Below are 12115 nucleotides of genomic sequence, written 5' to 3' on the forward strand. Positions count from 1 at the left end.
AGCGGCGGCCCCGCGGCAGCCGGCGCTGTGGTTTTAAATGGGCGGAGCGGCGACAGGCGGCGGGCCGGGCGGTGGGCGGCCCGCGCTGGCCCGCGGCGCCCTTATAACCCCACCTCCCGAGCGCGGAGTGCCGCGGCAATTGGCTGGATGTGGTACTTGGAGATGTTGAGCTGGCTCCTTCCCCCCATGTCCCTGCACACACACAGGGGCGGGTGGTGCGGGCGGGAGCGGGAGGCAGGGCTCAGCCCCGGCGGCGGCGGCGGGGCTTCCCCGACTCGCTGCCTGCCCGCCGCCGTGCCCGAGCCGCTCCTACTGCTGGGCTGCTGCCTGCGGCCGCAGGACCCGACCGAGCCGGGCCGAGGGGAGCGCGGGCGGCTGCTGGCGGCGGCCGAGATGATGGCGGAGGGCGGCGGCGGGCCGGCGCGCAGGAAGGCGCTGTCTCTGCTGGAGGCGGCCCGATCCCGCTACGAGAGCCTGCAGATCTCCGACGACGTCTTCGGGGAGTCGGGCCAAGATAGCAGCGGGAACCCCTTCTACAGCACCTCGGCCGACTCCCGCTCCGCCGCCTCTTCCCAGGACGAGGAGGACGACGAGGAGGACGAGGGGCGCCCGGGGGCGCCAAGCCCGCGGGGCAGGGCGGCCCGGCGCCGCTCTCCCCGGGCGGCGGCCACACCGGCGGAGCGGCGGCGGCAGCGGCAGGTCTGCGGCGGCAGCGCCGTCCCGGGCGGCCCCGGCCCTATGGAGGAGGAGGAGGAGGAAGCGGAGAAGGGGGGCTGGACCCGATCGCTACGAGACGTCCCACCCCCTCCCTTCAAGGATGGCAGCGGTACGAGGAGGGCAGGCTGCCGGGGCCGGGGGCGGCGAGCGTGGGCGGCCACTGAGGTGCCCGTGCGGGGTGCCCGGAGCGCGGCCCTCGCGTTCGGGTCGCGGCGCAGCCGTGGGACGGAAAGCCCCGTGGGCTCGGCTGCCGGCCTGGGCTGCTGTCCGGCCGCGGGGGCGGGAGACGGCAGGTGCCTCCTGCCCGGTCCCTTCCCGGGAGCGGCCCCCCCGTCCGGCCGCTGGTGCCCACGCGAGTGGGAGGGCGAGGAGAGGCCGCGTGTGCTTAGTCACAGCCATCCCCTCCCCGGTGGGGCTGTGGCCGTGCCCCAAGCCCGGCAGCGCCGGGTCCGCCGCGAGAAGAGACAGAATGGGGTGCCCAGGCCCCCGCTGTGTCTCTGCTCCGGTTCGCGGGTGGCTCCTCGTCCCCACTCTCGGGTGGGGAAAGCCGCTGGTCAGGGCGCTGCGGGTGACCTGCCCTGCGCTGTGCAGACGGGCTCTGGAAATGAGACTGGGATTCCCCCTGGTTGCAAGGTGTTCTCTGCAGCCGTCCCTGACCTTAACCCTTCTAGTGTGGCTTTTGGGCAGAGCAAATACCAAGAGAGTGGTGAAATGACACGGCGTGGCGTGCAGTAGCAGTGCACAGCACGGAGATCTCCGTGGACTGGCTGGTGTGGAGAGCTGCACCACTGGTTTGCCAGGAGAGCCATTATAACATATCTCTCTGCAGGCCTCGACAGCCAAGTTGACTGTGCAGTAGAGCAGCAAGGCATTGCAAAAAAGCGGTTAATGGCTATGAAGAGCTGGGATGTGAAATTCAGCATTTGCATCTGAGAATAGGATGTGATGATTGCTGTCAATTGAATCGACAGTTTGCCTGGCCTAAGGTTGCTTGTCTTTGCTTTTTTTCAGTAGTGTTTAATTCCCTCATTTTGCTGTTGAAAATAAATGCTGAGGAGTAGTGTGCTGAAATTTGTGCAATGGGGCAGGCAGAAACCTATCTGAGGAAGCAGCTTGGGATGAGGGAGGAAGGTGGAACTAGCACTGGAGCCCAGAGAAAGTTCAGTTGCGTTTCTGACAAATGTGCAGATAAAAGCTATCTACCTCTAGAAATAGGTAGACCCTGTAAAACGTTTAAAAATCACCGTTAGGTACCTCTGTAAAGAACTCCTAGGTTTTATTGAAGGTTCTTATTCATAAGCATATCTAAGATGAGGTTTTGGACCATAAGCTTCATGGTGTGATGCTATTTCAGCATCAATTTTCATTTAATTTCTCTGCCTTTGATGGCTTATTTCTTCATATCATTACTTTATAGTAATATCCTTTTTAACACAGAATTGGGATTACTGTTTTAATACTGGTTTGGAAAAGAATTGAGTTGGTGACCTGTTAATCTTGGAATTCATGTTTCCTTTGAAATAAAGGAGTCAGATTTATGGTTGACAGAAATAATATAGATGTTTTGTGAGGAAAGTGTATGTATATTGCTGTGAATATTTCCCCTGGTAATAATAGATGGAGAAGAGGTTGCTGCTGCCCTTTCATTCTGTTGATCGTGATGATAGATGCTGCTTGTTCTTCATAGCACGGTGATTTGGTTTGGCGGAAGTTCAGTTAGTGTCGTGATTTGATATATGTGAAACATGTACCCTTTGTGATATTTTTATTTTTGACTGCTCATATTTTAAGCTGTGGAAACTACTGCATTGCATATAACTGAGCTCTTGTAATTCTAGTTTGTAGATTGACTGCTTTAAACCATGCAGATATCATCACTGGAGTCATGCTAAACATACTTGTACTGGCACCCTTGTTGCTTCATTGGACACTGTTCTGACCCAAAAGTTTGGATTCATACATCCTGAGGAAAAGGTCTCCACTGAGGTGAAGACAGCTGTTCTTTGCAGTGACAGCATGTCTTTCAGTCCCTAATGGAGTACAAGCAAGAAATATGGGGTCAGACAGAGCACTGACAAGTCTGTATTCTCAGTTCAAATATGCTGGATGTAAAATGCTTTCTTTCTAGGTTCTGAGATTAAAAGGAAGAGGTTTACATGAGATTGAGATAAAAAATATCTTTGGTTAGCATCAAAATTTCAGAGTTTGGCCTTTTGGTCAAAATCTCAAGGTTTGCCTAGTAGCAAGTACTTGATATCATCTGACGCCAGAAGACAAATGTCTCATGAGACTTCAGCCCCATTGATGCTGGAAATAAATCCTTGAATCAGATTAGGATCAAAGCTACTGTCAACTTCTGGTTTGGGAGACTGCCCCTTCATGAAAGGGACGGTGTGGGGCAAGAAAAGATTTAAGTTAGTTAATGAGAATGAGCTAAAGCTCCCATGAGAAAAAATAAAGACCCACTTAGAAAACTCATGGTCTTTTTAACTACAAGTAGAAAACACTATAACTTCTTTTTTACCTTTTGAATAAATTACTTAATACTGCCTTTCCCTTCCAAGTCTCAGTGTTAAACTTATGTCTTTAAAAAGGATTGTATCCGTCCCTAGATTTAATCTTGAGCACAGACAGGCTAACTGATACTTCGTCCCAAAAATATACTAGAGACCCAGATGTGCTGGGGGCTGCTGGCAGTGTGTTAGATGGTTCAGTATGTCCTCAATCTGCAGTCAGTCACTGCGTGTATTCATGGTGACGCCTGCCTTCCTTGTGTGGCAGGTTCTGACAAACTGAGAAAGGTCTGACTTGACTTATGTGTGAGGAGATAAGTCACTGGCATTGCAATGCAACACAGTGCTGTTTGTGTCCCAGATTTTTGTTTTCTGCCCCTTCTTCAGGGATCTCCAGTTACTGTTGTTCCTGTTCCATTTAATAAAAATAGTGGGTACTTAGACTCCATGGGGGGAAAAAAAACCAAAACAAACCAGCATTAATAGCTGTAGCTGACTTCCTTTGTTGAAATCCAAAATAGCTGTTAACTTTAACACAGAGGTTAGAACAGATGGCTTGCTGGCACTTTGTGTTATTTCAAGTTAAGCTAGTCTGCGAAATCATTCTTTTAGTTGCTGAGAAAAATCCCAACCATATTGTGGTGCCCTGATTTTTAAACTGGTAACTTGTGGCACTGTGTAGTTCTAATTAAAACAGATTGAGGAACAATTGCCTGTCACAAATATTAAAGCAGTAATGTGAGTTCTGAAGTACTGGGATATCAGTAATGGATAGGAGATCTTGGAGGCAGTTGCTGAAATGCCTTTCCTTCACAAAGAGCTCCTGGCTACAGTAGGTTACTGTGTGTGTTTGAAAGGCTGATGGCATCCATGATCTAATGTTGGATCCAAGGTTATTGAGCTGGTTGTAGAGTGCAAAAGAATAAGAGAACAAACTGCTGCTAGGATAGGGAAAGCATAATTGAACTAGAGAGAGAGCGAGCAAGCAACAACTATTACAAGCTAGTATATGCCAGCAACTCAATGCAAACACTTCATTTCTGGTCGCTCCTGCCTCAGATTTAATTGGTGTGCTCTTCCTTCAGGAGTAGGGTGGCTGGGTGGCTCTGGGTGATGCTTTCCCTTGTTAGCTCAGTAATCTGACCAGGAACTGTTTGGTAATAGATAGAGGCAGTATTGGTTCTGGTCTCTGGTTGTGGAGGTCTTAAAAGGTGCAAATATCCTGGTATTGCTGCTCCTTGATTTTCCTGATTTGAGTTAGCTGGTGTTTTCTTCCTAGGATCCAATGGTTCCTATATCCATGTAGTTCAGCGACCAGAGAATTTGACCTCAGATGTAGGAGCACTTGTTTACTGTTAGGCCGTTATGTTATTGTTATGCTTTAAGGTGGCAACAATAGCAGGAAAGCCTAAGCTAAAGTTAATGTTGAAGTCCTCAAAGTTATGGGCAATTAGTGCTACTGTTTCCTTCATTTTCTATGCCCTCCAAACCCTATTCTTAAGCCTATACCCAAGGACAAAATGTTAAGAATGTTCCTTGTTCAAAGACCATAGCAGCTTCTCTTTGAGTTGCATTTAGAGAGTGAAAGTAGCTTTTATGGATTTCCAAAGTATTTCTCCGAAACATTAAATGTGCCGTAAGTTACCACCTTTGAAGAACATGCTCTGGTAGAACAGCATGCTCTCAGGAAGAGGTCACACAGACTATGTTTAGCAATCTTGCCATCTTGAAGAGGTTTAAGCAAATATTTAAAGTAGATTTTAGTTCAAGAGCATGGACAGGCAGATGGGAAGGCAGCATTCCAGCAGCAAGAAACCTGGAGGAAGAGCTCTTGGGTCAGGCTGGGCCATAAAAGAGGGACATATACATACTACCACCTAATAGTTGTGGTGAATTGGTTCAAGTCCAGCATAGAATCTGAAGGTTTTAGTCTTACTATATTGATGTCAATATCTAAAGATTCTAGAGGAAAAAAAAGTATGAAAGCTTCTTAGTCACTTATGGCAAATTCTGCTTCAGAAACATCTGGGCCAAATTCTCTGTCTGTAAGTGGATAAAGTGACATAGATGTGACTTGTTCTTGCTTAATTATGTCATCAGAGAACTTAGCTACTTTTGACTTGCATAACCATACTGGGAAAAAAGACATATCTGTATAATCTGTTCTTACATTCTAATTAGAAATTACTTATAATGACAGTATCACAACACTTCTAGGAGGATATGATAAATATGTCCCAAGGATGTACATTTCTACTTTGCAAAACCTTTATAGGATGACTTAAAGGCTTGAAGTTTTGCTAAATAAGTGAATTATGCAAAGGCTTAATATTTTCTATGTCTTACAAAACCTAGATGTGCCTTTCAGGAGGCTTTACTGACTTTAGAGCACATTTTCCTGCTACCGTCATGACTGAAGTGAACAAAGTACCTGTGACAGCCTTATTGATTCTAAAATGTAGTGCAACTTAGCTATCTGTGTTCCCTTCTTCCTTTTCCCCATACCTCTGCTATTAAACATGCATTTGGGGAATACCTGAGTGTGTAGATAAACTTCACAGAAAAAAACCCAAACCTGTTCTTCTCTGCTTTTATGAAGAGAGTGTGTTTTGGTCAGTACTTGAGATATGAAAGTCTGTAAGCACTGCAGATCAAGGTCTTCTCCATAGACACCATCTAACCTTTCACAGAGAAAAAGCATATTTACTCCTAGATCTTTTACTGCATAAAATGAGTCTTTTCTCCTTGCAGCTATTGATGGGGTCATTTAAAAGAAGTAGATCAGTTCCTGCAGCCACTCATGTCCTTTTGTCGACATCCCAGAAACCGTACAGCGAACAATTTCCTTGTCTGCATACCTTTAAGTCAATCTAGAGAGCAAGTCAGCCTCTCTGCTGAGTCTAATGAGGATGCTAATAGTGGAGTTGATTTGATAACTCTATATAGACTGCTAGGTCACAGGAAGTTGTCCTGGATGCCACACACTTAAAAGAATCTGGAAATGTCTCTTAGGTGTTCTTGTTTATATAGGTGTTTTGTTTCTCTCCTGTGTTCAAGCTTCTAAAATTTTGGAGTTAGATGAATTTAGCAGTTTAGAAATACAAGGTACTTCCCAAAGGGAAGGTAATCATGGAAATAATTACACATCCTAACTAGAGGTCAGTGGAGTATAATCACTGAAATACCTCTTTCTTCTGAGTACTGTTAAAAATCGGGCATGTTGTTAGAAAACAGAACAGGTGGACTCAAAAGGAATGCATGGCTAAGACAAGTGCGTGAGAATACTACTGTTTGATGTCTCGCTTCCTTGTGGCAAGGCATCCTTTTTAGGAGCTTATCCAATATCCCACTTCATATTCCTTAAAGAACAGCATGTTAATCAGTCACTGGCTCTGTTTGAAAATGAACAAACACATAGCTGAGTAGGACTTTAAAAAATTAAGCCAGAGTTCCTTGTCAATAGATTGCGGGGAAATAGGCTTGGAAAGCTCCTGTGCTTATTTTGTCTCTCTATAAATTACTCCTGGATTATCATTGTATTTTCTGTGAAAACAACTAATATTAATGTCACGTGATAGAAAACATGCTCTTGATTCTGCTTTCTTGGATAACATGAGGGATTCACATGACCTGTATTGACAAACTATACTTGCTATTAGGAAGGACAGAGAAAAAAACCAAGCAACTTCTATTCAGCAAGCAATACAAAGCTGTAACTTTGTTTGCAGCTGCGAACTGGGCAAGTTGAAGAGTAGTTGATGGGGCACACTGTAAGGATGCAAAAATCATGTCAGAGGGGGATAAACAGGAGATACAGAAGCCAAGAATATCATGTACCTCTGTATGGATGGGGGAATTAGCTGTGTATTGGACGGGAAGATTACTGGACTGACATAAAAGATACAGTGGGTACAAATGGAAGTGTTATTTCTAGTGAAGAAAAAGCAGAAAAAAGACATAAAGCAGCTACTGTTTATAACTGTGATTCATTTCTGATTACATATGGCAGGGAGGTGGGTGTGTATGAAAGATTAAATTGAAGCAAAAAATGTGAATATCTTCCTCTTCTTAAGTTGCTTGCAAAATTCACCGTCGTGGAAAATCTGATCATATCTGCTTTTTTTGGAAAGGTAGTAGATGCTGGCTAACTTCCAAGTGGGTAGCACTTGTAGGTGTGCAGTCTGGGGTCAGCATGTAGCTGTGAGTGTGTAGCTATTCCCACTGATGTCATGGTACTGTCAGCTCCTGGATGCACTCTGCTGATACAGGGCCTTGGAAAATGGTAATCATGTCAGTTCATGCCCGGAAAAACTACTTTGAAGAGGTTGTATGTATTGAAACTCATACATGTATGCACGTAGGCATATAGGATCATGGAATTGTTATGGTTGGAAATGACCTTTAAAATCATCAAGTCCAACTGTCAACCCAGTACCACCACTACGTTCACCATTAAACCATGTCCTCAAATGCCATATTCACAAGTTTTTTGAACATTTGCAGGGTTGGTGACTCCACCACTTCCCTGGGCAGTCTGTTCCAATGCTTTACAACACTTTCCATGAAAAAAAATTTCCTAGTTTCTAATCTAAACCTCCCCTGGTGCAATTTGAGGTCACTTCCTCTCATCCTGTCACTAGTTACCTGGGAGAAGAGACCAACGCCCACCTGGCTACCCCCTCCTTTCAGGTAGTTGTAGAGACTGATAAGGTCCCCCTGAGCCTCCTTTTCTCTAGGCTAAACAACTCCAGCTCCCTCAGCTGCTCCTCATAAGACTTGTGCTCCAGACCCTTCACCAGCTCCACTGCCCTTTTCTGGACCCACTCCAGCACCTCAATGTCCTTCTTGTAGTGAGGAGACTGAAACTGAACACAGGACTTGAGGTGAGGCCTCACCAGTGCTGAGTATAGAGGGACAATCACTGCCCTGGTCCTTGATGCCTGTGCTGAGGCTAAAAGAAAAAAAACTCCGGAGCAGTTAATTGAGGGTGAGATAAGGAAAGGGTTTAATTTGTGCCGAAGCATAGATGTTACAGGATGCAGGCCGGCTGTGCCTGAGATGTTACATTTTATAATACTATCTGTCCAATCCCAAGTGTTTCCACCCAGTAGCCTTTGCTCTGGTCCACCCCGGGCCCACCTCCTGGGAATTGAGTCTGGGGTGTATTTCAGGACCCCCTCTTCATCATTCTCATCATCCTGAGAGCACAAAGGGTACACGGTCACCTAGTTCTTGACTGTGTTCTGTTGTTCAGGCCAAGATATGAGTGTTCTCTAAACAGCATAGGCCTTGCCTTGACAAAAGACTAAACATCTCTACTGAATTCAGGGGTAGCATTGATATGGGGAGCATGGAATGGGGTAAGAGGGTTGAGGAATGTGTAAACTACTTGTGCTACAGGGTGAGGGAACAAGGGCTGCTGCTTCTACTTCTTATAAAACTTTTAAAGCTTACAAAATTAGAAAAATAAGAAACTAATAGGGGCTTAAGGCATCATCCTGCTGGCAACACTATTGCTTATACAAGCCAGGATGCCATTGGTCTTCTTGGCTACGTGGACACACTGCTGGATCATGTTCAGCCACCTCAACCCACGACATTCACTCAGCAGGTCACCTTGTCACAGGAGGAGATCAGGTTGATCAAGCAGGACCTGCTTTTCATAAAGCCATATAACTTAGAGCGTTTGGGACGAGGATCTGGTTTTACTTGTTCTGCCCCAGTACAGGGTAAACAGATCAACTGGACTGCAGGGAAGAGGAGGCCAGCCCTTCCCAGAGATAGAGTGGTGGTTCATAAACCTCTTGCTGTAGCAGATGAGTAAAAATGAACCACGTTTGGTTTGAGGTGAGATATTCCCAAGATGATCATGAAAAATGCAAGATGCTCTTACATCTGTCTTGGTGGATATGTTACATTATGGATATAAATACATATGTGGATATAAATTCTTATTTAGCTTTTCAAAGGACTTGTAGCTTGCTGGACTGTATTCCTGAACAGGATCACTAAATGAGACCTTAAACTGAAGACTTTTTCTTATTTTTTGGCCATTATAGTTACTCCTTGCTTCTAAACTTGTCCTTTTACATAGTTTTTGGTTGGTTTGAGATGAAGCAAAATAGTGTTTGAAGGTTTACACTTGTGAGATCTGCATGAATTCCCTCTTGTCACTGGCTTTGAGATGAAAAGACATTAAGCATTAAAATTTGGGATGTGTTTAAGTGATATGTAGCTATTTTCATGGGGCTAACATTGTTGCAAATAGTTTCAGTCCTTTCTTTTAAGGGTCTTTAAAGAAGGGAGGTGGCTTTAAGCATATCAGAAACCTCCCCCACTGGGAAAAGAGTGATGGGTTTTGGAGTAAATGACATCATGCTCTTTCCACTTGATGGGGTTGTAGTTGATGAATAAGGAATGATCTCTCAAAAAAGGCCTTTCTGTATCTGCTTCTGTACTACTGGGTAATGACTCACATTTAAACTGACATTAGAGGTGGTCTAAAACAGCTTGTCAAACCTCTACAGCAGCCCCCTGTCATTGTGTCCTGTGGGGTGTGGGGGCTCCCTACAGGCAGGGTGCTATGGGGGCTCCCCTGGGGGGTCTGTCAGAGCAGGGCTTGGCAGCCAGGGCCCATCCTACCACCCCAGCAGGACAATTACAACCAAGGGCACTGAGGCAGCCCTAGGCACTGGGCACCTCCCTGGGGACAGGCCGAGGCTGGGTCAGGATGTGGGCATGGGTGGGCCTGGCTTGGTGGGGCCCATGGCTGGGCAGGGCTGTGCCAAACTGCAGCCTGGCCCTCATGGGGTGGGGGCTGATGCCCTGGAGGGCTGACCATGGGGACCTGGGCCAGGAGGGCCAGGTAGGGACAGTCAGGCATGGTGGTGACCTTGGGGCACTGGCAGCAGCTCCTTAAAACAAACTCCTTGGCAAAAGCCATTACTTTCTATAATGTCTTTTCCACAAAAAAGATGTTCAGAAGGAATTTGTCAGTGCTCAGTTGGACCGTCCTTCTAACCCCCTTCCCAATGGCTCTGGGTTCTCTGTGTTCTGTCTGTACAGCTCAGGCTGTTGGTAGCCAGCCATTCCCTCAACTGTGGAGAGCCTGGCTGGTTCCACAGGGTGACTGGCAGATAGTACAGTCTTTCTGTTTCATAGGTGCACTGCAAGCTCCTTTTGGTTGAAATTACCTTTGGTGTTTATTTTTCATGTATGAAACAAAGTACCAGCTTGTGGTGGTTTTGGTGCGTGAAGCAGTTGTGCAAAATTAGGAGCTTGCTGAGCCTTGCAGAGGCCCACCCTGGTCACTGCATTCCATGACAGACTTACTGCCTTGTTTTCTGTGCTGAATTCTTAAGGCAGGAATTATCTCTGCAGTACCAGCTCCGAGTTTCACATTGTGCTTTGTGTTACACTACAAACATTGCAGAGATTGAAATATATAGTGGGGAGAAGCAGGCAGATGCAGAAACCTCTGATTGAATAAATACTATCTAGTCCCTGTCAGGTATTCTCACTAAAATTGTCATAATGGCAAATGCCTGTTTGTCTCCATTTGAATTGGGTATGTCTGGCCCAGCATCTCCAAAAATGTGTCTCATAAGAATCTGGCAAAAGCTTAAATGTTCTGATGGAAGAATTTTTATTTTTATTTTTATTTTTATTTGAGAATTTGAAAGTTCCTTCCTGAATGAAGCTCTGGTTATTGAATTTGTTTATTAAATGTTTTGATAGCATGAAGTTGGAAGTGACTCCATGTACACTGGAGAACAAGCTGGGAATTTCCAAGGTTCTTCATAGCCTGGAATAACCTGGTGTGGGGGCCATGAGGGCATGGTGCAAGAGGGAAATGCTTAGTGTGAAGGCAGCAGTGACTAACAGCAGAAATGGAAAATGAGGGAGAAGAACTGTCTAGGACAAAAGAGAACTGGACATTGAAGCTGAACACCAGACAAGTGTGACTCAGTGTCATGTTGTTGTGAAAAGGCGAACATCCTCCCCAGCTATTTAAACGGAGTGTACAAGACTTGCAATGAGACTGGTTTGCCATGTAGGAGAGAGTGTGTGTCGCCAGCCCAGGTGAGAAGCACACAATTAACTGTGAAGAGAAAGGACTGAGAAGCAGAAACTCTACTCACCTGGCCACCTTTTAGTATTCAGGTTTAAAGCTAAGGGGCTGTATGGATGAGTAAGGGCTATTATAGGAAAGGGAATTATCTGCCTTACCTGCTCTGAAAACTGAGTATAAGGAATAATGGGTGTAAATTGAGGGATAATTAAATCAGACATGATAGAAACTCTAAGACAGTGCAGGGCTGCAGAAGATGAAATGTGTCACTGAAAACCTAAGAACAAGTGTCATTAACCTTTTGTATCTGTTGTAATAGACTGACTCCAGTATGTGTGCTGAATGGGGATAGAGGCCTTGGGCTGAAGGACTTCCTGAGGTCCCCTCTAGCACTCTTTTCCTTTGTTTTAGGTTGGTTAAGATAAATGCAAACACTAGGGAAGCTGCTTTAGTGGCAAGTTGTATGTTGGAATGTGGTAGCTTATGAGAAAGAGCTGTGTGCTTGCAAAAGGCCACCTGATCTGTTAAGATGAACCTACCTCCTTCGCTTTGCCCAGGTAAAGTGGTCCAGGCATACACGATGGTTACTTAGGGTATTGTTCCCACCCTCACTTCTATGGTAATAAGTTGTGTGTTCATGAACCTTGTATCTCTACTCAAAAGACCTATTCTGAGGCTCCTTCTTTATGTTAAAAGCACTAATCTTCTTATGATAGGGATGCCTGATATGACACTATCCATATTTGGGAGATCAGTAATGCTACGCTCTGGAAGCAGTTACTGTATCATCCAGTGGGGTCTAAGTTTGTACATG

At 45.8% G+C, this 12115-nt stretch overlaps 1 protein-coding gene across 2 annotated transcripts in view; it reads left to right on the forward strand.

Annotated features, from left to right (window-relative positions):
* The first annotated feature begins 381 nt into the window (after positions 1-381).
* Positions 382-12115, forward strand: part of PGBD5 (piggyBac transposable element derived 5) — a 73154-nt gene continuing 61420 nt past the window's right edge. The window contains exon 1 of one of the 2 annotated variants that reach the window (XM_017817523.1): positions 382-826. In XM_017817523.1, coding sequence (XP_017673012.1) covers positions 394-826 — 433 coding nt within the window. In that variant the 5' untranslated portion in view covers positions 382-393. The remainder of the gene's footprint in view (positions 827-12115) is intronic. The other variant, XM_017817524.1, reaches the window with a different exon arrangement.

This window comes from Lepidothrix coronata, unplaced genomic scaffold, assembly GCF_001604755.1.
Source record: "Lepidothrix coronata isolate B3197 unplaced genomic scaffold, Lepidothrix_coronata-1.0 Scaffold61, whole genome shotgun sequence".
Classification (NCBI taxonomy): Eukaryota; Metazoa; Chordata; class Aves; order Passeriformes; family Pipridae; genus Lepidothrix; species Lepidothrix coronata.